Source organism: Pantherophis guttatus, chromosome 8 (assembly GCF_059756535.1).
Source record: "Pantherophis guttatus breed Tessera chromosome 8, ASM5975653v1, whole genome shotgun sequence".
Classification (NCBI taxonomy): domain Eukaryota; kingdom Metazoa; phylum Chordata; class Lepidosauria; order Squamata; family Colubridae; genus Pantherophis; species Pantherophis guttatus.
Genome location: NC_142070.1, coordinates 1,387,049 through 1,411,711, shown reverse-complemented (window position 1 = coordinate 1,411,711; position 24,663 = coordinate 1,387,049). Strand labels below are relative to the sequence as shown.

Genomic DNA, 24,663 nt, shown 5'->3' with positions numbered 1-24,663 from the left:
TCTCTATCTATCTATCTAACTCTATCTATCTATCTATCTATCTCTATTTATCTTTATTTATCTATCTCCATCTATCTATCTATCTATCTATCTATCTCTCTCTCTCTCTCTCTCTCTCTCTCTCTCTCTCTATTTATCTATCTCTATTTATCTATTTATCTCTCTCTCTCTATCTATTCTCTCTCTCTATCAAACGCTATCTATCTATCTCTATATCTATTTATTTATCTATATCTATCTATCTATCTATCTATCTACATTGCTAAACAAACTGTATTTTATTCATCACCCTCTCGTCCGTTTGGAACATGGTTTTGGGGGGAAAAAAATCAGGAATCCCTTTAGCTCTTTTTCGGTCTAGCAAATTTTATGACTAGTCATCAGCTTTTGTGACCCGTGGCTTATAAAAACTGATGCCTTCTGATAAAATGTGCCAGTTCAAAAATGTCCTCTCCTGATTTTGGCGACCGTAGACTAAGCACAGCTGCCCTGCTCCAATGTCAGCCACGGCCAGAGACGTTAGGAGGAAACCACAAAAGCTACACACCGTTTTCCTAAACAAGCCGCCTTGTCCTCCTCCTGGTTCATTTGGATTGTGACTCCGGGCTGCAACCTTCAAACTTGACCTTGTGGGTCTGCTGGTAACCAAAGTCCCTTATCAAATTGGAGGGGCGGTTTTCTCCTTGAATTAAGAGCCCGGAGAGCCCATCCCTCTACAATTCGTCATTCTTCCCCTACTTTCTCAAGTAGATAGGAACTTGAGAAGGAGAAAAGCAACCTAAAACTAAGGAGAAATTTCTTGACAGCGAGAACAATTCATCAACGGAAGGGCCTGTCTTCAGAAATTGTGGGTATTCATCACTGGAGGTTTTCAAGAAGGAATTAGGCAGCCATTTGTCTGGATTGGTCTAGGGCAGTGTTTCTCAACCTTGGTAGCTTGAAGATGGGTGGACTTCAACTCCCAGAATCCCCCAGCCAGCAACGCTGGCTGGGGGATTCTGGGAGTTGAAGTCCACCCATCTTCAAGCTTCCAAGGTTGAGAAACACTGATCTAGGTTCTCCTGCTTGAGCAGCGGGTTGGACTAGAAGACCTCTGAGGTCCCTTCCAAATCTGTTATTCTGTATTCGGCATTCAGTTCAGAAGAGTTCAGAGGGGAAGGGCTAAGGGTGGCAGGATAGCAGTCTTCCAATATTTGAAGGCCAGTCCCAAAGAAGAGGGGGTGCAACTAGTGGTGGGATTCTACGAGTTCTACTCGGTTCGGGCGAATCAGTAGCGGCGGCATTGGGAGGCTCCACCCACTACTGCCGGACATCATCACGGATGCTCTGTGCATGTGCAGAGGTGGCACGCGCTCAAATTTGCAAACCGGTAGTAAAGGTAAGTGAATACCGCTACTGGGTGCAACCTATTCTCCCAAGCCCTTGAAGGCAGGAGAAGAAGCAACGGATGGAAACCAGTCAAGGAGAGAAGCAACCTAGAACTAAGGAGAAATTTCCTGATAGTGAGAACAATTAACCAGTGGAACAGCTTGCCTCCAGAAGTTGTGAATGCTCCATCCCTGGAGGCTTTTAAGAAGAGATTGGACAACCATTTCTCTGGAATGCTATAGGCTCTCCTGCTTAAACAGGGGGCTGGACTAGAAGACCTCCAAGGTCCCTTCCACCTCTGTTATTCTGTTATTCACCCGTTGATGGAGCACTCCTGTTTCAGCTGGCTCCAGATTCTTCAGAGAGGGACTCTTAACAAGGATTTCAGATCAAGGGGTTATTCTCGGCTTGTAGGCAGCATCCTGGAGGTAGTTTTCCAATAAGGGGAACCATTACATTTTAATTACCTTAGATCAGTGGTGAAATCCAAAATTTTTTACTACCGGTTCTGTGGGTGTGGCTTGGTGGGCGTGGCAGGGGAAGGATATTGCAAAATCTCCCTTCCCACCCCACTCCGGGACCAGCCAGAGGTGGCATTTGCCGGTTCTCTGAACTACTCAAAATTTCCGCTACCAGTTCGTCAGAACCTGCTGGATTTCACCCCTGCTGTGATTAAATGACATTTCAGATGTTTGAGGTTTTGTATGAAACTTTGTAGAAGTCTTTGGGAGGGAGGGAGGGAGGGAGGGAAGATGCTCTGATTCTTGGGGGAAGGTGTGGGGCTGGGATGGGAGACTTGACAATGCTTTGGGGACCCAGAAGCTGCCCATGCCCACCATTGAGTCCAGGGAACGAAGGGATTGTGAGAAACAAACGCAGAGAATGTCATTTATTTGGGTTCAGCAGAAGTAGTCCCGAACTTATCATTTGACAATTGAGCCCAAAATTTATGTTAATAAGAGAGACAGTCGTTAAGTGCCCTAAAAACTTCCCTTTTCCATCAAGCAGGGCTGCTGTGAAACACCCCCCCCCCTTTTTTTTTTTAGTTTTTAGCTTTTTAAATTGTCAAAGGGTTTTAGTTTTCAATGTTTTAAATTTTTGGGCCACAGTTATTTAATTCTTTTAATAATTTTCAATTTTGTATTGATATGTGTTTTAGTTCTGGCTGTGCACCGCCCTGAGTCCACTTGGAGAAGGGCGGGATATAAATTGAATAAAAAGTGGGTTTTGCCCCATTTTGCGACCTTTCTTCCCTCGGTTGTTAAGTGAACTATGGCAGTTGTTCAATTAATCCCACGGGTTGTTAAGTGAATCTGGCTTCCCTTGATTTCACTGATCAGAAGATCTGATATGAAGAACTATCATAACCGGTGTTGTTGTAGCTTCGAAGGCTCACTAAACGGTCGTAAGTCAGGGATTACCTGCGGCCATTATCCAGAAACTCAGCAGGACTTCTGCCAGCTTTGCCTGTAACCATGCCTGGGTCTTGTTTCCCTCACTAGGTTTTCAGGGGTTCGACAGCCTCCGAAGTCACGATGAGCCTCCTCTTCCTCTTCTCCATCTCATTTGCTGCGTATGTTTCCCCAGGTATGTTAGCCGAGTTTCTAAACAACCGTCTCGCTTAGCAACAGGAATGTTGGGCTCACTTGTGGTCTTAAGCCAAGGACTACCTGCACTGAGCACTTATGGTATCCCTTAGACTTATATGCCGCTTCACGGTGCTTCACAGCCCTCTCTAAGCGGTCTACAGGGTCAGAGTCAGAGTCGGAAGGATAAAAGGCTGAGTCAACCTTGAGCCCATCAGGATCGAACTGCAGGCAGTGGGCAGAGTCAGCCTGCAATACTGCATTCTAACCACCGTGCCACCATGGCTTGATAGATAGATAGACAGATAAATAGACAGATAGACAGACAGACAGACGGACGGAAAGACATAGCAACAGCACTTAAGACATTTTGGGGGGGGGGAAATGTTTTTTTATTTTATTTTTTATAAATATGTTATAAATGTACATTCTCTTATCCATAATTAATCCCACATATACATATATTTTCTAAAGAAAAAAAAATTAATTAGTTATATTCGGGGTTGCTCTTCTACCCTTTCTTCTCCCTTATTTTACAGCAACCTTCTTCTCCTTCTTCTCTCTTTCCCTTCCCTGCCTTCTTCTATCCTTTTCTACTTTCTTCTTTCCTCCCCTCCTTCCTCTTCTCTACTTCCCCTTCCTTTCCCCCCTTCTCCTTCTTTCCCTCCTTTCTAACCTTCTCTCCTACTCTTTTCCCCCCTCCCATTCTTCCTCTCCTTTTCCCTTTCTTCTGTTCCTCTCTCTCCTTCTCTCCTCCTATCTTACTCTCTCCTCCTCTCTCCATTCTCTCTCCTTAGACTTACATACAGCTTCACAGTGCTTTCCAGCCCCTCTCTAAGTGGTTTACAGAGTCAGTCTATTGCCCCAACAATCTGGGTCCTCATTTTACTCACCTCGGAAGGACGGAAGGCTGAGTCAACCTTGAGCTGGTAGGATCGAACTCCAGGCAGTGGGCAGAGTTAGCCTGCAAAGCTGCATTCTAACCACCGCGCCACCACAGATCACTGAATTAAGGGATTGAATTAACCCTTTCGCTGCTTATGCAATCTCTTGAAGCTGAATTAAAGAGAGAAGTGACGTCTTAAGCCCCCTAAATTAACCAAGTTTCAAATGAACCTGGCTTACTCCCACTAGGCCGAAGGAGCTCCCTGGCTTTACACACGTGTGAACCCAGCAATGGGTCAGTCAGACTGGTGGCCATGACGTGTAACGAAAAGAAGGACTAGGAGTGACATGATAGCAGTCTTCCAATATTTGAGGGGCTGCCACAAAGTAGAGAGGGGGGAAGGGGGTCAATGGATGGAAACTAATCAAGGACAAATGCAACCTGGAATTAAGGAGAAACCTCCTGGCAGGGAGAACAATTAATCAGTGGAACTGCCTGCCACCAGAAGTTGTGGGCCCTCCTTCAACACTGGAAGTTTTAAAGAAGAGACTGGACAGCCATTTGTCTGGAATGGTTTAGGGTCTCCTACTTGAGAGGGGTTGGACTAGAAGACCTCCAAGGTCCCTTCCAACTCTGTCATTCTGTTATCTCAGTTTCAATGCTCTCCTTCTCCTTGTTCTGCAGTTTTGGCTTCTTGGTCGGCCACTTATCCGGACAGTCTGAGGGCCACCAAGGATTCTTGTGCCGTGCTTCCCTGCACGTTCACCTTCCCCAACAGCGTCTCCGTCACAAATGGGATCGTGGCCATCTGGTTCAAAGAAGCGGATAAGGAGCCGATCATCGTTTTCCACTCCAACTCTCCGGAGACGGCCGATGCTCGCTTTCGAGGCCGTGCCGAACTGCTGGGGGATCCCCTTGAACGCAACTGCACCCTGGTCCTGCGACACTTAACGAAGGAGGACAGCGGCCAATATTCCTTCCGGTTCGAAGTTGTCAAGGCGAATAGTTGGACGGAGAAGAAGCAGCTCCAGCTGACCATCACTGGTAGGTGGTCTCCTTCTCCAACTACGAATGGAACCCAGCTCCCCAAACATGACAAACTCTCTGAAGTTAACTCAAAGTTAGCGCCTGCAGTATTGGTATTTATTTATTTATTTTTATTTTATTTCAAATTTATATACCGCACCTTCTCCCAAGGGACTCAGGGCGGTGTACAGCCAGATAAAAACATACAATACAAACATTAAGAACAATTAAAAGAATATATATTAATTTGGCCCCAGTTTAAAATGACAAACCAGTTAAAAATTAAAAATTTAAAAATATGTTAAGCCAGCCCGGCTTGATGAATGGGAGAAGGTCAGACAAAAATATGTGAAAATACCAATATGGTTATCAACAATGGAAGCTTTGATAAACCCAAATGTTTTTAATGTTGGAAATATTCTTAGATATAAGGACTTACTAACAGATAAGGGGGATTTGAAAGGGAAACGAGAGCTGGAAGAAGAGGGGATTGAGAGGGATTGGTATATGTACATGCAGATACAAACAAGATATGAAAAAGATGCTAAACTGTATGGTTTTCACGTAGAAAAAACAGAGTTGGATGGGATACTCATGGGAACAGTGGATAAATTAATTAAAAATATCTATAATTTTTTACTAGGCATCGAACTAGAGGAGGAGCAGGTAAAGGAAACAATGATAGTCTGGGCAAAGAATTTTGGACATTCAATAGAGCTAGATAAATGGCAACAGCTATGGGAAAGGGATGATAAATTAACCATGTCCACTACGTATAAGGAAAATCAAATATTTTATAGATGGCATATGCCCCCTGAGAAACTGGCAAAAATGTTTAAAGATAAGTCAGCTAAATGTTGGAAATGTCACCAGTTACCATATGTGGTGGACATGTCCAGAAGCAAAAAATTATGGAAATATAATTAAGATATGGCTGGAAGAAATGATACAACAGCGTACTGATTTAAAACCAGAACTGTTCCTATTGGGTATCCTACCGGAAAAAATTACCAAAGAAAATATCTAAAAAACGAGGACTATTTGTTATTTAGGCTGTGGCCAGTTTGCCTGGTTGGGGGTCACCAAGTGTATCGGACGACAGCTAGGGTCTCCAAAGTTGGCCACTTTAAGACTTGTGGACTTCAACTCCCCTGGCTCGGGAATTCTGGGAGTTGAAGTCCACAAGTCTTAAAGTGGCCAACTTTGGAGACCCCTGGACTACAGCATGGCCGATGGAGATAAGAGATCTTCTCCAGGCCATTCTGGAACTCATTCCTTTGCCCTGTTTCTTTCCTCAGATAGCCCTGATTCACCCACCATCGCTGTCCCAGGAGACCTGAGGGAAGGAGTCCCAGTAACCTTCACGTGTTCCAGTCCGTACGTCTGTCCCTACGACCACAGCTCTCTAAGATGGTTTGGCTACGACCCTGAGACCTCACGTGTCTCTGGAACAGTCCAGCTGGACACCACGGCGGCCGTCTCTAAGCAAACTCTCCAAACGACACTCACCTGGGAGTATCACCAACAGAAGTTGGCCTGTGAAGCATCGGTCGGGACCCAGAAGGCCAGAGGGGAAGTTACTCTCCATGTGGGACGTGAGTAGGACAGTCCCAACTGCCGGGATTATCTCCACCTCACTTAAGAGGCATCACGGTCAGGATCCAACCCAATAAAGGACCTTCTTCCAAACTTTGAAGGCCATCACGCTGAAATGGGCTGAGCTACCAACTCAACCCTTCACCATTAGTGTTTCATTCCCATAATTTCAGCTCCCAATAACAAGGATATAAAGATAAATATAAATGTATAGTATTTATAAATAGAAATAAATATCAGTTTGGTTTAGTGTTGAAGGCACCAGGCTAGAACCAGGAGCTGGTGAGTTCTAGTCTTGCCTTGGGCATGAAAACTGGATGTATGATTTTGGGCCAATCACCAGGAGATGGTGAGTTCTAGTCCCGCCTTAGGCATGAAAACCAGCTGGGTGACTTTGGGCCAATCACCAGGGGACAGTGAGTTCTAGTCCCGCTTTAGGCATGAAAACCATCTGGGTGACTGTGAGCCAATCACCAGGTGATGGAGAGTTCTAGTCCCGCCTTAGCCATGAAAACCAGCTGGGTGACTTTGGACCAATCACCAGGCGATGGAGAGTTCTAGTCCCGCTTTAGGCATCAAAACCAGCTGGGTGACTTTGGGCCTAATCCACCTCATTGGATTGTTGTTTTAGAGAAAATAGGAGAAAGGAGTATTGAGTATGTTCGCTGCCTTGAGTCGTTTATAAAAATAGTAAAGGCAGGATATAAATAAAAATAAATAAATAATCAATCCCTAATTAAGTCAGTTAATAAAGGTAAGAGTTGATGTTCAAGAGGTGAGACTTAGCTGCCCAGGCAGCAGCAGGTAAATTCCTACCAAGTTACAGACGGTCCTTGACTTACAACAATCCATTTACTGGCTATTCAAACTTACAAAAGTGACCCAGGATCCTTTTTCACACCTACGACCGCTGCGGCATCCCCCTGGTCATGTGATCAAAATTGGCAACTGACCCACATTTATGACGCCTGCAGTGTCCCGGAGTCACTTGATCTCCTCTTTGTGACCTTCCATGGGGAAGCCAGATTCGCTTCGGGGCTGTGTTCCTAACTTAACTACTGCGGCGGCTCGCTTAACAACGGTGGCGAGAAAGGTCATCAAAGGGAGCCAAAGGTCACTTAACCACTGTCTCGCTTAGCCGCTGAAATGTTGGGCTCAATTGTGGTCGTAAATCCAGGATTACCTGTATTAGCCCTGCGGGGTCTGGAATAGAATTTCGCATTCTTTCATGAAGTGGGAGGAGCCTCCGTTGGCTTGGCCATGGAAGAGGTCCATTCCTTTTGGGTGTCCAACTTGGAACGGTCTACAGCAGTGTTTCTCAACCTTGGAAGCTTGAAGATGGGTGGACTTCAACTCCCAGAATCCCCCAGCCAGCGCTGCTGGCTGGGGGATCCTGGGAGTTGAAGTCCACCCATCTTCAAGCTACCAAGGTTGAGAAACACTGGTCTACAGAATGGAAGCCCACCTTCATCTCCTTCTCCTTCTCTGCTTTTCCATCTTTTATTTCCCTTCCCTTTTGCCCCTTCCTAGATGCCCCCAAAGGCCTCCACGTGACCCTCCAGCCCCCCTCCCAGAACATCCGCGTGGGCGACGCCGTGTCTCTGATTTGCAACGTCAGGAGCAGCTACCCAGAACCCACGGCCTTCCGGTGGTTCAAAGACGGCAGCGCATGTGGGACCGAGGAGGTCAAGACCATCCGGAGTGCTTCCCTCAAGGATTACGGGCGCTACCACTGCGAGGCGGAAAACTCACTGGGCAGCGGGGTGGCTGAAGGGGTGCCCCTCCCCATCTTCGGTGAGTAGTACCCACAACTGCATCTCAGCAGGTTACTGAAAAAAGGACCAAGTTGACTCAAACGGTTCCCAACGCTCCTTTTTTCCAAATTTTATTTATGACTTAAAACTTAACCCTGTTTCCCCGAAAATAAGACCTCCCCTGATAATAAGCCCAATTGGGCTTTTGAGCACATGCACTAAAATAAGCCTCGCCCCCCTCCCCGAAAATAAGCCCCCCCACCGAAAATATTTGAACACAGAGCTGGAAATCAGGTAAGACGGCAAGAGGAGCTCCATCTTGCTCCACACGCCCCAAAATAATAAGAGCTCCCCGAAAATAGGGCCAAGTGCTTATTTTGGGGTTCAAAAAAAATATAAGACAGGGTCTTATTTTTTAGGAAACACGATACATGCTGGCCATATAAGTTTAAGACTAGCCAGGGGTGTCTAAACTTAGCAACTTTAAGACCTGTGGACTTCAACTCCCAGAATCCCCCAGCCGGCATGCTTTCAGATGGGTGGACTTCAACTCCCAGAATCCCCCAGCCAGCATGCTTTAAGATGGGTGGACTTCAACTCCCAGAATCCCCCAGCTGGCATGTTTTCAGATAGGTGGACTTCAACTCCCAGAATCCCCCAGCCAGCATGCTTTAAGATGGGTGGACTTCAACTCCCAGAATCCCCCAGCCGGCATGTTTTCAGATGGGTGGACTTCAACTCCCAGAATTCCCCAGCCAGCATGCTTTAAGATGGGTGGCAACTCCCAGAATCCCCCAGCCAGCAAGCTTTAAGATGGGTAGCCATCAACTTCCATATATTGCAAGCATAACACCCAATCTCTACTTCATCAATCTTGTCTCTATGGCCTACAGGGGATGATGGGAACTGAAGTAGCATGGACTCCCCTCCCTGTTCCCATTTCAAGATGGCGGTTCCCAGGGGACGGAGACCACGATACTAATTTAGATTGTGGTTAGTTTACCTGGTTGGCTGCCACCAAGTGTGTGGGACTACAGCAGGGTTCTCCAAACTTGGCCGCTTGAAGACTTGTGGACTTCAACTCCCAGAATTCCCCAGTCTGGGGAATTCTGGGAGTTGAAGTCCACAAGTCTTCAAGGGGCCAAGTTTGGAGAACCATGCTCTACAACAGCTTACAACCCCATTTTCCTCAACTTCCCAGCTGCCATGCTATCGGTCAGTCCTTCCTCCAGCATCCGAGAAGGTGAGCCGGTCACTTTGACTTGCGAGGTCCCTGGAGAAGACCAGCAGGAGATTCACTACAGCTGGTTTAAGAACAACATCTGGTTCAAGGAAGGCTCGGCCCGCATCCTGACCTTCCAGGAGGTGACCGTCGGCGACACGGGCTACTACACATGCAAAGTCCAGAACGATAAAGGAAGCGAGACCTCTTCCGCCGTCAGCTTAACCATCTTCTGTAAGTTTGGACCATTTCCCCTTTTTTTGTGTGTGTTTTGTCTTTGCAGAAACCTGGCTATCAAACACCAGCCCTTCGAGGTTACTTATTAATATCATTATTAATATTATTATTGATCATTACACTGACTGTGCCAGATGTTCAGACTGGGTTCAGGGCATTTTTATCTACCTATCGCGTCCTTTCCCAAGGACCTGGGATAGGCAGATCTGGATGTTTGACGGTGTTACAGATATCGTCGCAGGATATTGCCAAAAACTCCGCCAAGCCATGGTATGTTGCCGGCTTAATTAAAAACCAGGATTGGGGGCGTCGGGGAAACCACAGTTTGCAAGAAGGATTGTGAGGAGTGCATAGGAAACAGTTTTGCTGCAAGCAGAAAAGCAAAAAAAAAAACAAAAAATGATAAGATAGGTTGGAGAGAAAATTTTTAGGCATCTGTTTATTCTTACAGCCTTTCTCCAGCTCCTCCCCCCCCCAAAATGCTTCAGGATCTCACCTTATTTGGGGCGGGGGCTGCCTGCCACCCTATCTTGCCCCCTCCCAGGCAGTTTGGCGAAAGGAAGGCTGGTTTCCAAGGCTTCGGGGGGCCGTTAAAATGAGGAAGCCCACTCCCTCCGCAGCCCCCCGGTATGTAACATACATTTGGCGCCAGGAAGACGAATGGCTGCCTGTTTTAAATTACATTTACTGGGGAGTTGCTGCATCATAAGGCCAAATGAGACCCAGGATTCATTAGCTTTGCAGCCAACTGCAAAAATAACAGCAGGCTGAATTTCAGCCGTTTATCAATGCAGGAGGAGAGATTTAAAACTTGGATGTTACTCATGGTTTCATGCTTCTGGGCAAAATTAACGCCTCTGCTACATGTCCTTAAAACCGTGTTTCTCAACCTTGGGAACTTTAAGATGTATGGACTTCAACTCCCAGAATTCCCCAGCTAGCATCTTTTTTTTTTTTTAATTTGATTTATATGCCGCCCTTCTCCGGAGACTCAGGGCGGCTTACAATGCGTTAAGCAATAGCCTTCATCCTTTTTGTATATTTATACAAAGTCAGCTTATTGCCCCCACAATCTGGGTCCTCATTTTACCTACCTTAGAAAGGATGGAAGGCTGAGTCAACCTTGAGCCTGGCGAGATTCAAACTTACTAATTGCAGACAGCTGGAGTTAAATTACAATGCATTAGTCTGCTGAGCTATCCAGGCTCCTACATCTTTAAGACGTATGGACTTCAACTCCCAGAATTCCCCAGCCAGCATGGTTAAGATATATGGACCAACTCCAGGACTTCTGGGAATTGAAGTCCACCCATTTTAAAGCCACCGAGGTTGAGAAACACAGCTGCCTGGCTTTTCTTATCCCCTGGGACACAAAACCCATGATGCACCACCCTCTATTCAAGGAGTGCCCCCTTTGCAGGGCAGAGAAGGGCTTCCACGGCCTGGTCCAACCCATCCTTGCCTCCCGCAGATCCTCCCCGTTCGCCCTCCCTGGCCTTGTTCCAGGAGACCCAGAGGGGCCAGCAGGGCATTGTCCACTGCACGGTGGACAGCAACCCCCAGTCCACGCTGAGCCTTTTCCGGGACCAGCGACTCCTGGCCACCACCAGCTCCCACTCGGCGCCCAACCAGCGGATCACCATCGTGGCCACGCGCAACTCCTTGAAGCTGGAGATCCAGAAGATCACGCCGGAGGACGAGGGCGAGTACCAGTGCGTGGCCACCAACAAGTATGGGAATGCTACCGCCTCCAGCTTCTTCAGGAGCCAAAGTAAGTGTGTGTGTGTGTGTGTAGGGAGGGGAGTGTTGCAGTGCGTACAAAGCCTCCTTAGAAAGCCCAGACTTTCTGGGAGGGAATTTATAACACTTGCAGGGATTCACTTAACGACGGTGACGAGAAAGGTCTTAAAATGGGACAAAATTCACTTCATTTATGCATGCATTCATTTATAAAATTATAAATTCTTATAAACATTTAGAAATGCACTTTACAAAGTTGAGACTTTGGAAAAAGGGCAGGGAAGAGCAGCTAAGATGATTAAAGGCCTGGAGACTAAAACATACGAAGAACGGTGGCAGGATTTGGGTGTGGCCGGTCTAGAGAAAAGAAGAATTAGAGGCGATATGATAGCGGTATTCCAATATTTGAGGGGCTGCCACAAAGAAGAGAGGGGGGTCAAGCTATTCTTCAAAGCCTCTGAAGGCAGAAGAAGAAGCAACGGATGGAAACTAACCAAGAAGAGAAGCAACCTGGAATTAAGGAGAAACTTCCTATCAGTGAGGACAATTAACCAGTGGAACTGCCTGCCACCAGAAATTGTGGGTGCTCCATCACTGGAGTTTTTTAAGAAGAGTCTAGACAGCCACCTGTCTGAAATGGTATAGGTTCTCCTGCTTGAGTAGTGGGCTAGACTAGAAGACCTCCAAGGTCTCTTCCAGCTCATTCGTTCTATTCTGTCTCACTTTGCAACATAAATGTTGGGTCCATTTGGGGCCGTAAATCCAGGAACACCTGTAGATTAAAACGAGAAATTGAAAGAAAATTAATAATCTCAGAATCTGCCAAAGATTAGCAACTTCTGTCCCTTGCATTTCAGATTTTTAAGAGCCCAACTCAACCAAGTAGAGTTAGAGCTTCTTGTGAAGTTGCTTCCTTGAGCTGACTCACCGTGTAGGGCTGATGGTTACGCTCTCCTCCTCTACTCCTTCCTCTACTTACAGCTGCCAGGGTGGTGGCCAGCCCCTCCGGCAAGCTGGTTGAAGGCCAGAGAGTCACCCTGACCTGCGTCACCACCGAAGGGAGCGAAGAAGACACCACGTACACTTGGTACAAGAATGCCAAGTGGCTAGAGCAAGGCCAGAAGGACAGCCTGGTCCTCTCAGCTGTGGTCAGAGAAGATGCTGGGACCTTCCACTGTGTGGCCGAGAACAAGAAAGGAAGCCACCTCTCACCACCCATCGCTCTGCGCGTGCTCTGTAAGTGGCCCTCCGAGGGGATAGATAGATGATAGATAGATAGATAGATAGATAGATAGATAGATAGATAGATAGATAGATAGATAGATACAGTGGTGAAACCTACCGGTTCTGTGGGCATGGCTTGGTGGGTGTGGTGTGGTGGGCGTGGCAAGGGAAGGATACTGCAAAATCACCATTCCCTCCCCACTCCTGGGGAAAGGATATTGCAAAATCTCCATTCCCACCTCACTCTGGGGCCAGCCAGAGGTGGTATTTGCCGGTTCTCTGAACTGCTCAAAATTTCCGCTACCAGAACCTGCTGGATTTTACCTCTGGATGGATGGATGGATAGATAGATAGATAGATAGATAGATAGATGGATGGATGGATGGATGGATGGATGGATGGATGGATGGATGGATAGATAGATAGATAGATAGATAGATAGATAGATAGATAGATAGATAGATAGATAAATATAGACAGACAGACAGATAGATAAATGAGATAGATGATATAGATAGATAGATGATTAGATAGATGATAGATGATAGATAGATAGATAGATAGATAGATAGATAGATAGATAGATATGATATAGATAGATGGATAGATAGATAGATGGATGAATAGATAGATAGACAGACAGATAGACAGTCAGACAGATAGATAGATAGATAGATAGATAGATAGATAGATAGATAGATAGATAGATATAAATAGATAGATAGATAGATAGATAGATAGATAGATAGATAGATGAATAGATAGATAGATAGATAGATAGATAGATAGATAGATAGATGATAGATAGATGGATGGATGATTAGATAGATAGATAGATAGATAGATATAGATTGATTGATTGATTAGATAGATAGACAGACAGATAGATGAGAGACAGACAGAGTAAGAGAGAGAGAACAGTGAACAGTTTAAGCTTAACATGATTCCAACCTTCGAATCCTTCCATTAACTGAGACGGAGGCCTCTGTGGAGCCTCAGGTTCCCAAAGCGGAGGGTGGGCGAGGGAGGCCAACCTCGGGAGCCCCTTCAGATGGAAATCTCTCGCCTTGCAGCCCCGCAAAACCTCTCTTCCTTTTGTGCCCCCCTCCCCCAAAGATTCGCCAAGGCTGCCCGCGATGACCTCTTTCCTGGAGACCCAAGGTGGCCATCTGGGCGTCATCCAGTGCACAGTGGACAGCGACCCCCCCGCTGAGATCGCTTTGTACAAGGGCGACACCCTCGTGGGCTCCAACCACCTCGCCCCGTTGGCCACCGACCCAAGAATCCGGGTGACCTCCTCGCCTAACGCCCTGAAGGTGACCATCCAGGAGCTGAGGTTGGACGACGAAGGAGAATTCGTGTGCTCGGCTCAAAACCCCTATGGAGACGCCATGGCCACCATGGACTTCACTGCAGAAAGTGGGTCAATGGGAGCCTTCTCCCCCACTCTGGTTAGGGGGCAAACCTGAGCGGGAAATTGGGTAGAATTGGGAGAAAGGGGGGAGAGTCTAAAATATTTTTAAAAATAAGGATAATAGAGCACGTTCCCATGACAAATATGCTAAATCTTAACCAGGTAGAGCAGTCTGTTAAGGAATTCGCAGAGTAACCCTTGAGTAGCAAGGGTGTGCACATGAAAGCGATTGAGAGTAGTTACGAATAAACACAGCCAAAACAGAGATACACGGAGTTGTGTTTACTTTCAGGGAAAAGTAAGGCACAGTCCAATAAACAGTCCAGGTCATACACATATAAAGCAGGCGATAGCAAAACAACAGTCCAGGGATAATCCAATAACAAAGTCTTCTTACCAGTCGTCGTAGTCATTCACAATAAACAGTTCTTCTGGATTTGCAAACAGTAGCATACAGAGATATCGGAGAGCAAGAACAGCAAAGAGAAACATGTTTCCAGCTCCCTCTTAAGGAGATTGGCTACAGAGCTAACCAATCAGGACACAATCAGGACCCAGAATCCCCCAGCGCTGGCTGGGGGATTCTGGGAGTTGAAGTCCACCCATCTTCAAGCTGCCAAGCTTGAGGAATAGTGAATCAGAGAAATAAGCCAGGGAGAACAAAACAGGCGGGGAGGAAATGCAAATTTCCTGCGTAGAAACGGCATCAACAGCGTGTCGGAAGGGGCTGACCTGGGTTGGCAAGAGGACGTGTGAAAAAGGGTCTTGGGAATTCTAGGTTCTGGATGGCAGCCTAAAACTTAAGGCCGCCGCGTGCTTCTGCGGAAATGGCAAAAGCAATGATGGGATGCAGGCATCAGTAAAAGTGTCACTCCCAAATTATGGGAGGGGGAGGGGGAAGAGGGGGAGGGGGAGGAGGGGGAAGGACTGTGGGGGTCCTTGGGGTTCTCCGAGCTGGGTTGTTTTCTTGCAGGCGTTTTCTTACCCAACAGGGTAACACCGTGAATGTTAGATATAAGTGGGGTTTGCTCTCTGTTTATATATAGTGGCTTGCCCTCCCGTCAACATTTGCCACTTGTATATAAACTGAGAGCAAATCCCCTCCCTTCTAGCACTGAAGTTGTTACCTAGTTGGGTAATAAAACGTCTAGAAAAAAAACTCCACCAAGCTCAGAGAGCACTAAGGACCCCATATTCTTCCTCCTCCTCTTCCTCCTCTCTGCAAACCCCCTCCCTTGTAGCACTGATGTTGTTATCTAAATGGGTAATAAAACATCTGGGGGGGAACCCACCAAGTTTAGAGAGCAGCAAGGACCCCATAGTTGCCCTCCTCCTCCTCCTCCTCCTCCTCCTCCTCCTCCTCCTCCTCTCTGCAAACCCCCTCCCTTGTAGCACTGATGTTGTTACGTAAATGGGTAATAAAACATCTGCAAAAAAGACACACTCGCAAAAAAGAGAAGCTCAGAGAGCACCCAGTATCCCACAGACGGGAGGGGGAGAAGCTTTCTCAGCACTGACGTTGAGCCCCATCTCCTTCATTTTCCTTTTTTCCTTCCCTTCTTCTTCCACCCACCCAACCTCCAGCCGCCAGCATCGCCATCTCCCCGTCTCCAGAGATCCGCGAAGGCGATGCCGTCCGTCTCCTGTGTGTTCTCAGCGGGAACCTCTCAGCCTCGGCCAACTACTCCTGGTTCAAGGAGGGTCTCCGCCTGCCGGGGGTCGCCGGGGATTCCCTGGTCTTGGAACACGTGGCCGTGAAGGACGCCGGAGCGTATAAATGCCGAGTGGAATATCCCGGAGCCAGCAAGACCTCCAGCTCAGCCTCGCTCTCTGTGCTGTGTAAGACCAATTTACTCCAAACAACATAGACGGGTAGTCCTCGAATTACAACCGTTCATTTAGTGACCATTTGAAGTTGCAACGGCCCCGGAAAAAGTAACTTAGGGCTGTTTTTCACACTTACGACCGTGGCAACGTCCCCAGGGTCACATGATCAAAATTCAGACACTTGGCAACGGACTCATATTTATGACAGTCGGGGTGTCCCCGGGGGGGGGGGTGTCACTTGATCGCCTTTTGCAACCGTCTGACAAGCCAAGTCAACAGGGAAGCCCAATTCGCTTAACAACTACGTGATCTAACTGGAACAGCTGCAGTCATTCGTTTAACCACTGTAGCAAGAAAGGTCGTAAAACGGGACAAAACTCACTTAACAACGGTCTCGCTTAGCCACAGAATTTTCTTTTTTAATTGAAAAGTTTTTACAAACATTTTAACCAAGTTTTGAGCCCCACCTCCCTCCCCATTACCCCTCCCTCCCCTCCCCCTTCTCCCCCCCCCCGACTTCCCAGAGCAAAATACAGGGTATTTCATTTAGCAATCTTAATCTAACATATGCTAACTATCTATAAACTCTTTTCATCCCTTTTTCACTTTAACTCACTATTTACGTAGCTAAGTAATAACATCTCTTTTTAAATCCAAATATTCATTCCTATACTATTTGAAACTTTTTAGTCCCATGTTTGTTTTGAATATAATCAATCCATCTTCTCCAGTCCACTTAACAACGGTCTCGCTTAGCCACAGAAATTTTGAGCTGTGTTCTGGTCGTAAATCGAGGATTACTTGTACATCTTAAAACGGCCAAGGTTGTGAAATATTGAATATCTTTTCTCCAAATCTCTGTTTGATTTTTGATTTTTTTTTTCATACCTTCCTAAAAATCATTTACAAATTCCTTTACAAAATTAGTTAGAATAATAACATAATAACAGAGTGGGAAGGGACCTTGGAGGTCTTCTAGTCCAACCCCCGGATCGTCCCCTAGGACTCCGAGGTCCCTCTGGGGATGTGTGACTCTCACACGTGCGCCTTCTGTTCTTGCTGGCCTTGCATTCCCACCTGATGAAGTGTCGCTCTTTGGTTTCAGACGCCCCGAGGAATCTGCAGGTGTCCGTTTTCACGGAGAGCGAGAGGGGAACCGTGGCCATCTTCCAATGTTCGGTGGACAGCAATCCTCCGGCCGCCTGGGTCCTGTACAAAGGAGACGCCGTCTTGGCCGCCAGCAAGACAAAGGACGACCAGGCCTCTCGTCGGATCAGCGTCACAACCGGGCCTAACGCCATGCGCGTGGAGATGACGGGAGTGGTGCCGGAAGACGAAGGAAACTACAACGTTACGGCCACCAATGCGCACGGCGTCGCCTCCAGACAGCTCTACTTCCGGGTGCAAAGTGAGGCCTAGCTTTGTTAGTCACCCTTACGGCGGGAGCTTCGGGGTGGGTGAATGCAGAATTCACATGTCTTTACAGGTAGTCCTCGACTTGCAACGGTTCGTTTAGTGGCCGTTCAGAGTTACAGCGGCTCTAAAAAAAAAAGGGACCAGAGATCGTTCTTCACTCTTAAGTGAAGCAGCTCTCTGGGCGATCAAAGTTGGGATGCTTGGCAACAGGCTCAGACTTACGACGGTTGTTGCGGTGCCCCGGGGTGGGGGTGGGGGTTGTGTGGTGTCACGTGATCCTCTTTGGCCAGAAAAGTCAGTGGGATTCACTTCACGACTGCATGACTCACTTAACAACGGTAGCAAGAAAGATCGTAAAATCGGGCAAAATTCGCTTAACCACGGTCTCACTTAGCGACTGAAATTTTGGGCTCAATTGCCGTCGGAATTCGAGGACTACCTGTATTACAGCCTTCGAACAGTCTTTACAATTTAATAGCAATTAGATAGAGATAGATAGAGATAGAAAGACAGATAGATGATAGACAGACAGACAGACAGACAGAGATAGATTTATACAGAGAGAGAGGTGGGGGAGGGAGGGAGGAAGGGGGAGAGAGAGGTGATAGACAGATGAGATAGGTAGATGATAGGTAAATAGATACAGCTATATATAAATATATACAGTATATGTATATGTATATATCAGGGGTGGGTTTCACTTACCTTTGCTACTGGTTTTGCACGGGCACGCATGCGCAGATCATATTTGATGACGTCCGGGCAGGTGGGCGGAGCCTCCCACCACCGCTACCAGTTTGCCCGAACTGGTATATATATATATATAGAGAGAGAGAGAGAAAGAGAGAGAGAGGCAGACAGACAGGCAAGAGATGAGAGAGATGAGACAGAGAGACAGAGAGAGAGAAAAAAAATTTCCCCTTCCTTCTCTTCCCCTTCCCTTCCCCCTCCCTATTCTTCTTCTTCTTCTTCTTCTTCTTCTTCTTCTTCTTCTTCTTCTTCTTCTTCTTCTTCTTCTTCTTCTTCTTCTTCTTCTTCTTCTTCTTCTTCTTCTTCTTCTTCTTCTCCTCCTCCTCCTCCTCCTCCTCCTCCTCCTCCTCCTCCTCCTCCTCCTCCTCAATGCAACGGTGTCTTTCCTCCACTTATCCCTCAACCTTTTTCCTCTTCTCCCCTCCCGGGATGCAGCGGCCCGGATTCTGATCAGCCCATCCCCCGAGGTGCTGGAAGGGGAGCAGGCCAGCCTCACCTGTGACGTGATGGGAGGCCTCCCAGAGGATGCCAGCTTCTCCTGGTACCACAACAGCAAACACCTCCAAGGGCTCACCGAGGGCACCCTCACCTTCCTGCCCGTAACCCACCAGGACGCCGGAGCCTATTACTGCAAAGCCCAGACCGCGGATGGGAACGCCCTCAGCCTCTCCCCGTCCGTCAGCCTAACCGTCTTTTGTAAGTTCCAAAAAGCTGGTTTGTCTCCAGAATCCCTCTCAAATGACAGGCTGGGAAAAGTCTGGACTTGAAACTGGGGGAGTGGGAACAATGATCCAATTTCCCTCCAGAGGTTGTGGGGGCTCCATCACTGGAGGTTTTGAAGAAGAGGTTGGACAGCCATTCCTTTGGGCTGCTATAGGGCCTCCTGCCTAAGCAGGGGGTTGGACTAGAGGACCTCCAAGGTCCCTTCCAACTCCGTTACTCCGTTATTCAGTCCAGGCGGGTCAACAGCTGCCTTCCCATAGCCAGCTTCCAAGGGTATCTAGAGACCTTGGAGGTCTTCTAGTCCAACCCCCTGCTTAGGCAGGAAACCCTCGACCATTTCAGACAAATGATTGTCCAATATCTTCTTGAAAGACTCCAGTGATGGAGAGCCCACAACTTCTGGTGGCAAGTTGTTCCACTGGTTAATTGTTCTCACTGTCAGGAAATTTCTCCTTAGTTCCAAGTTGCTTCTCTCCTTGGTTAGTTTCCATCCGTTGCTTCTTGTCCGGCCTTCAGGGGCTTTGGAGAATAGCTTGACCCCCTCCTCTTTGGGGCAGCCCCTCAAATATTGGAAGACTGCTCTCATGTCCATCCCCCTTTGTCCTTCTTTTTGTTAAATTAGGCACATACCCAATTCCTCCAACCGTTTCCCGTATGTTTTAGCCTCCAGTTCCTGAATCATCTTTTTCGCCCTTTTCTGCACTCTTTCTAGAAGAGTCTCAACTCAAAGGGGGGTTGAGGCAGGAAATTGGCTGGCTGGGGAGCCTGGAAGTTGTAGTCCCAAGTACATGGTTGCGGAAGCTGATTTTAAAGAGAATTAAGGGCACTTCTGCATGCTTCCTGCTCTACTTTTCCACTAAAAGCTTCCTTAGAGCACCCCCTTGTGAAAGACGGTCAAAACAAGGAAGGGGGGGTCTTCCTCCATCCCAGCATGCCTCCCCCCCCTCCTGCCACAGAACTGGGCCCCTCCCAGCTAAAGATATAAATCCATGGAAAACCTATTCCTGGCTGTGCCTTCTATGGCCAGCAGGTGGTGCTATTGGCTTATTTACCTGCCCTGCAGAATTCAGAATAAGAGAGGTGGAAGGGACTTTGGAGATCATCTATTCTAGTCCAATCCCGTTGGAGATCTTATACCAGGGGTCTCCAAACTTGGCAAGTTTGTAGACTTCAACTCCCAGAATTCCTCAGCCAGCATGGCTGCCATAGTATGGGGTTCTATCACAGGTTTTAAGAGTGCAGCGTGGAGTCCTCTGAGCTTGGCAAAGGCTTGGTTCAAGTTAATTGATAGCCAGATGGACGGCATTAAAAGTTTAATAAATCATCATCACTCCTCTCAGGGAGCACCAAGGAGCCCCCGGTTCAAACCTGGGAAACAAACTTTCTATTTAGAAAGTATGGCTTCACAGAACCAAATTCCAGAACACGTAATCGGTCGGTCACCACTAACTGAGGTTAAACACACGTACATCATCTGACAAAAATTAATGAACGTAAAGAAATAGGAATTAAAAATAAGAAAGAAATGAAAAGAAAGAAAGAAAGAAAGAAGGAAGGAAGGAAGGAAGGAAGGAAGGAAGGAAGGAAGGAAGGAAGGAAGGAAGGAAGGAAGGAAGGAAGGAAGAATGAACTTGGAGGGCACACCGGATGGATCAAGGAGGTATTTTTTCTGCCGCCAATTTCCTATGTCTTGTTGGGAGCTTGGAGTACGAGGGGAGGGCACGGAGTTCGTGGCAATCTGTGGAAATTGGGATCGTAGAAACACCCAGGAGCATAGAAGAGTCCAAAGGCAGATGCATGAATAACTGTGATAAATATATTTATTTATATAACAAAACATATTAACTATATACAAAGGCTGTCTTAATATCCATTAGGATAGGGGGCACACAGCGTGTGTGACCACCCCTATCAAAGATCATGTCTCATGGAGAACAAACGTAAAAGAGAGCAAGGTGGAAGGGTTAGAGGGGGTTTTATACTCAGTGTAAGCCCCTCCTCTCCACATAGGGGTGGGGGCACTTTCTGCCTCCACTAGTGTCTGTATGATATATGTGCCAATGGCTTGCAAATACTTGACACAATCTTTGGAAACCAATGGAGGAGAATATGTGTAGCTCAGGGTTGGAATGAGGGGTCCTTGGTGCCCTCTGAGGATGTGTGTGTGGAGATTCTCCATCATCCAGGTCGTGGTTTGTCCCAAAGGTGCCTTTTTTAAAAAGGCCACTGGACTTTTTTTTTTCTTTGAAGACATTTCGCTTCTCATCCCAGAAGCTTCTTCAACTCTGCAGAAGCTTCTTGGATGAGAATCGAAACGTCTTCAAAGAAAAACCAGAAAGTCTTGGAAAAAAAAAAAACACCTTAGGGACTCTGAGGAAGTGGTTTCTTCTCTTGCCCTTTGCAAAGACGGAGGGCTCCTTGGGGCTCCCTGAGCTGGCTCGTTTTCTTGCAGTCGTTTCATATGAAAACAAGCCAGCTCAGGGAGCCCCAAGGAGCCCTCCGTCTTTGCAAAGGGCGAAAGAGAAGAAACCACATCCTTGCATTTATGGAGAAGCTCACCTGGAAGCCTTTTCAACCAGGAGACGTTCCACCTTCTGGGTCATGCATCCCTGGCTTCTGGCCATTTGATTTCCCCACAGATCCCCCTCGGAAGCCCCACATCGCGGCTTTCCTTGAGACGCCAGGCAGCCGAGTGGCCGTCCTTCGCTGCATGGTGGAGAGTGATCCCCAGGCCCACCTGGCCCTACGCAAAGGCCAGGAGCTCTTGGCCTCCAGCACGGACTCCGGCCTTGCCCACCCGCAGCGGGTCAAGATTTCCCCCACGTACAACAGCCTGAGGGTGGAGATTTGGGACGTGGTGATGGAAGACGAAGGAGAATACGCCTGTTTTGCAAGCAACCGATACGGCAACGGCAGTGCCACGGTCACCTTCAGAGCAGAGGGTGAGTAGGGGGGTGGGGGGGCGGCGTCTGCTTATCGGCAGCTTCTGGGAAAGGACCGTGCGGAGAACGGGGCACCCAAAAAGTCTTGTGCCCAGAAATCGCAGCTCTGGCGTGGGGTAGTCTGGGAAGCTTGTGGGAAAGTGACTTTTGACTGTGTCCCCGAGCAATCTGGGCTCCGATGCCAGTTGAATTTGAGAAGGGATTCTCAACGTGAGGCTTCAATTTGACTTCAAAAGTCAGTGCGGCTGTTTTCTTCAGATGCTTCCTGACCCAAACTAGGTAACATCATCAGAGCTAGAAGGGAAAGGAGGAGGAGGGGAGGGGGAGGAAGAAGAGGAAGGGGAGGGGGAAGAAGAGGAGGAGGAGGAGGAGGAAGGGGAGGGGAAGGAAGAAAAGGAAGAGGAGGGGGGAAGAAGAAGAGGAGGAGGAGGAAGAGGAGGAAGGGGAGGGGGAGGGGGGAGGAAGAAGAGGAAGGGGAGGGGGAAGAAGAAGAGGAGGAGGAGGAGGAAGGGAAGGGGAGGGGGGAGGAAGAAGAGGAGGAGGAAAAGGACTGTGGAGTCCTTGGTGCGCTCTGAGGTTGGTTGGTTGCTTCCTTGAAGACATCTCATTACCCAACTAGCTAACATCATCAGTGCTAGATGGAGTGGGGTGTGTGGAAAAGGAAGAGGAGGAGGAGGAGGGGCGCCTTGGTACTCTGAGCTTGGTTGTTTTCTTGCAGATGTTTCATGACCCAACTAAGTACCATTATCAGTGCTAGAAGGGAGTGGGGTTTAGGCTGGTGTTTTCGGCTTCGTGCTTCCAGGAGCATTGCTCCTGGAAGCACGAAGCCGAGAACACCAGCCTGAAGATGACGAATGAGACTTCGTCGAAACGTCGCCAAGACACTTCCAATTTTACATGGGAGAAGACCCGAATAACCAAAGACCTACATACAAACACCCGCGAAAACCTGAGAAAACATATATATATATATATATATATATATAAAGAGAGGGCAACCCCCACTCCTTCTAGCACTGATGATGTTACCTAATTGGGTAACGAGATGTCTTCAAGACAGAAACCAACCTCAGAGAGCATCAAGGACCAAACAGTCCTCCTCTTCCTCCTCCTCCCCCCTCCCCCAATGAGAAGACGGAGTTTCTTTTGGTTTCTCTACACCACAAAGGAGAAAAACTTTTCAGCCTTGGAGAACAAACACCTAAAATGAAAGTTACACCCCAATATTGACATATAAGCTGCCCAGAGTCATTTCAATAGTGAGATGGAGGACATATAAATATAATAGATTAAATACATGTAATAAAATAACAGAACAGAATAGAAAATATGGAATAGAATAGAATAGAATAGAATAGAATAGAATAGAATAGAATAGAATAGAATAGAATAGAATAGAATAGAATAGAATAGAATAGAATAGAAGAGTTGGAAGGGACCTTGGAGGTCTTCTAGTCCAACCCCCTGCTCAGGCACAAAACTCTACAGTATACCATTTCAAACTCCTCTGAATGCAATTCAGCAATTCATTCTGATTTTGCAAGACCCAAATATTTCAGGGAGACAGGGGGAGGAGGGGAGGGGATCTGGTTAAGGATCTGTTGACCATTCTCTTTCCAGAGAATCCCGAATATAAATCCAGAGACCTTCCTGGATGTGCCAATCACAGGCCTTCTCTTTCCCTTCTGTCCTTCTAGCCGCAAAGCTCTGGATTTCTCCTCCAGACGCCCTGGAAGGGAACTCCGTCAATCTGACCTGTGCCGTTGACTCGGACGCTGTCGGGGACATGCGCTACATCTGGTTTAAGAACAACGAGTGGTATGCAGAAGGCTTGGTCCGGACTCTGGTGTTACACCAGGCTACCATAGAAGATGCTGGCACCTACTACTGCACCGTCCAGACCCGAGAAAGGATGCGCAATTCCTCCTTAAGCACCCTGAATGTCCTCTGTAGGTCCTGGGGAAGGGCGGAGGGGGGGGCGCTAAATTTGATGGCCTAATGCTGTGATGGCAAACCTTTGGCATGTGTGCCACAGGTGGCATGTGAAGCCATATCGATGGGCACATGAGCGTTGCCTTAGCACAGCTCCGCCAGCTGATTTTCGGGCCTTCCGGGCCCACCAGAAGTCGGGAAACAGGCTGTTTCCGGCCTCCGGAGGGCCTCTAGGGAATGGGGAAGGCTATTTTCACCCTTCCCAGGCTCCAAGATAGCCCCTGGAGCCTGGGGAGGGTGAAAAACAGGCCTACCAGGCCCACCGTGCCATTGCGTGCCAAAAGCGGGGGAAGCACTAGGGGGGGTCGCATGCATGGGGGCGGGGTGCACTGAATTATGTGTGTGGGGACACACACACGCACGACCCCCCCTGTGCTCCCCCTCCTTTTGGCACAGGACGGCAAAAAGGTTAGCCATCACTGACCTAATGCAATCTGCTTCCCCCTAAGCCAGGTTGCACCTCCTGCGTGTCATGGCCTTAGGATGAGGGGGCTGCTGGAGGACTGGTGTCCTTTTCGGAATACCTGCTTTGGGTGCTCTCTGAGCTTGGACTTTTTCATTCATTCATTCATTCATTCATTCATTCATTCATTCATTCATTCATTTATTGGTTCGATTTATATGCTGCCCTTCTCTGGAGACTCAGGGTGGCTTACAATGGATTAAGCAATAGCCTTCATACTTTTGTATATACCTGCTTAGTAGGGCTTTCGGCCCCCCCAAGTGTTCTTTTTTATACAAAGTCAGCTTATTGCCCCCACAATCTGGGTCCTCATTTTACCTACCTCGGAAGGATGGAAGGCTGAGTTAACCTTGAGCCTGGTGAGATTTGAACTCGCAGTAATTGCAGGCAGCTGGTGCTACTTAACAGCACTTTAGTCTGCTGTGCCACCATTAACAAACTTAGTAACATTACCACTGCTAGAAGGGACGGGGTTTGCAAGGAGGAAGAAGAAGAAG

General features: G+C 47.6%; 1 protein-coding gene across 1 annotated transcript in view; it reads left to right on the top strand.

Annotated features, from left to right (window-relative positions):
- Positions 1-24,663, top strand: part of SIGLEC1 (sialic acid binding Ig like lectin 1) — a 39,476-nt gene that overhangs the window by 2,597 nt on the left and 12,216 nt on the right. The window contains exons 2-14 of the mRNA XM_087875248.1: positions 2,871-2,955; positions 4,525-4,884; positions 6,165-6,461; positions 7,993-8,256; positions 9,418-9,672; positions 11,147-11,446; positions 12,397-12,651; positions 13,756-14,058; positions 15,638-15,892; positions 16,986-17,288; positions 18,482-18,742; positions 21,409-21,711; positions 23,409-23,660. Of these exons, the coding sequence (XP_087731374.1) occupies positions 2,904-2,955; positions 4,525-4,884; positions 6,165-6,461; positions 7,993-8,256; positions 9,418-9,672; positions 11,147-11,446; positions 12,397-12,651; positions 13,756-14,058; positions 15,638-15,892; positions 16,986-17,288; positions 18,482-18,742; positions 21,409-21,711; positions 23,409-23,660 (3,460 nt within the window). The 5' untranslated portion in view covers positions 2,871-2,903. The remainder of the gene's footprint in view (positions 1-2,870; positions 2,956-4,524; positions 4,885-6,164; positions 6,462-7,992; positions 8,257-9,417; positions 9,673-11,146; positions 11,447-12,396; positions 12,652-13,755; positions 14,059-15,637; positions 15,893-16,985; positions 17,289-18,481; positions 18,743-21,408; positions 21,712-23,408; positions 23,661-24,663) is intronic.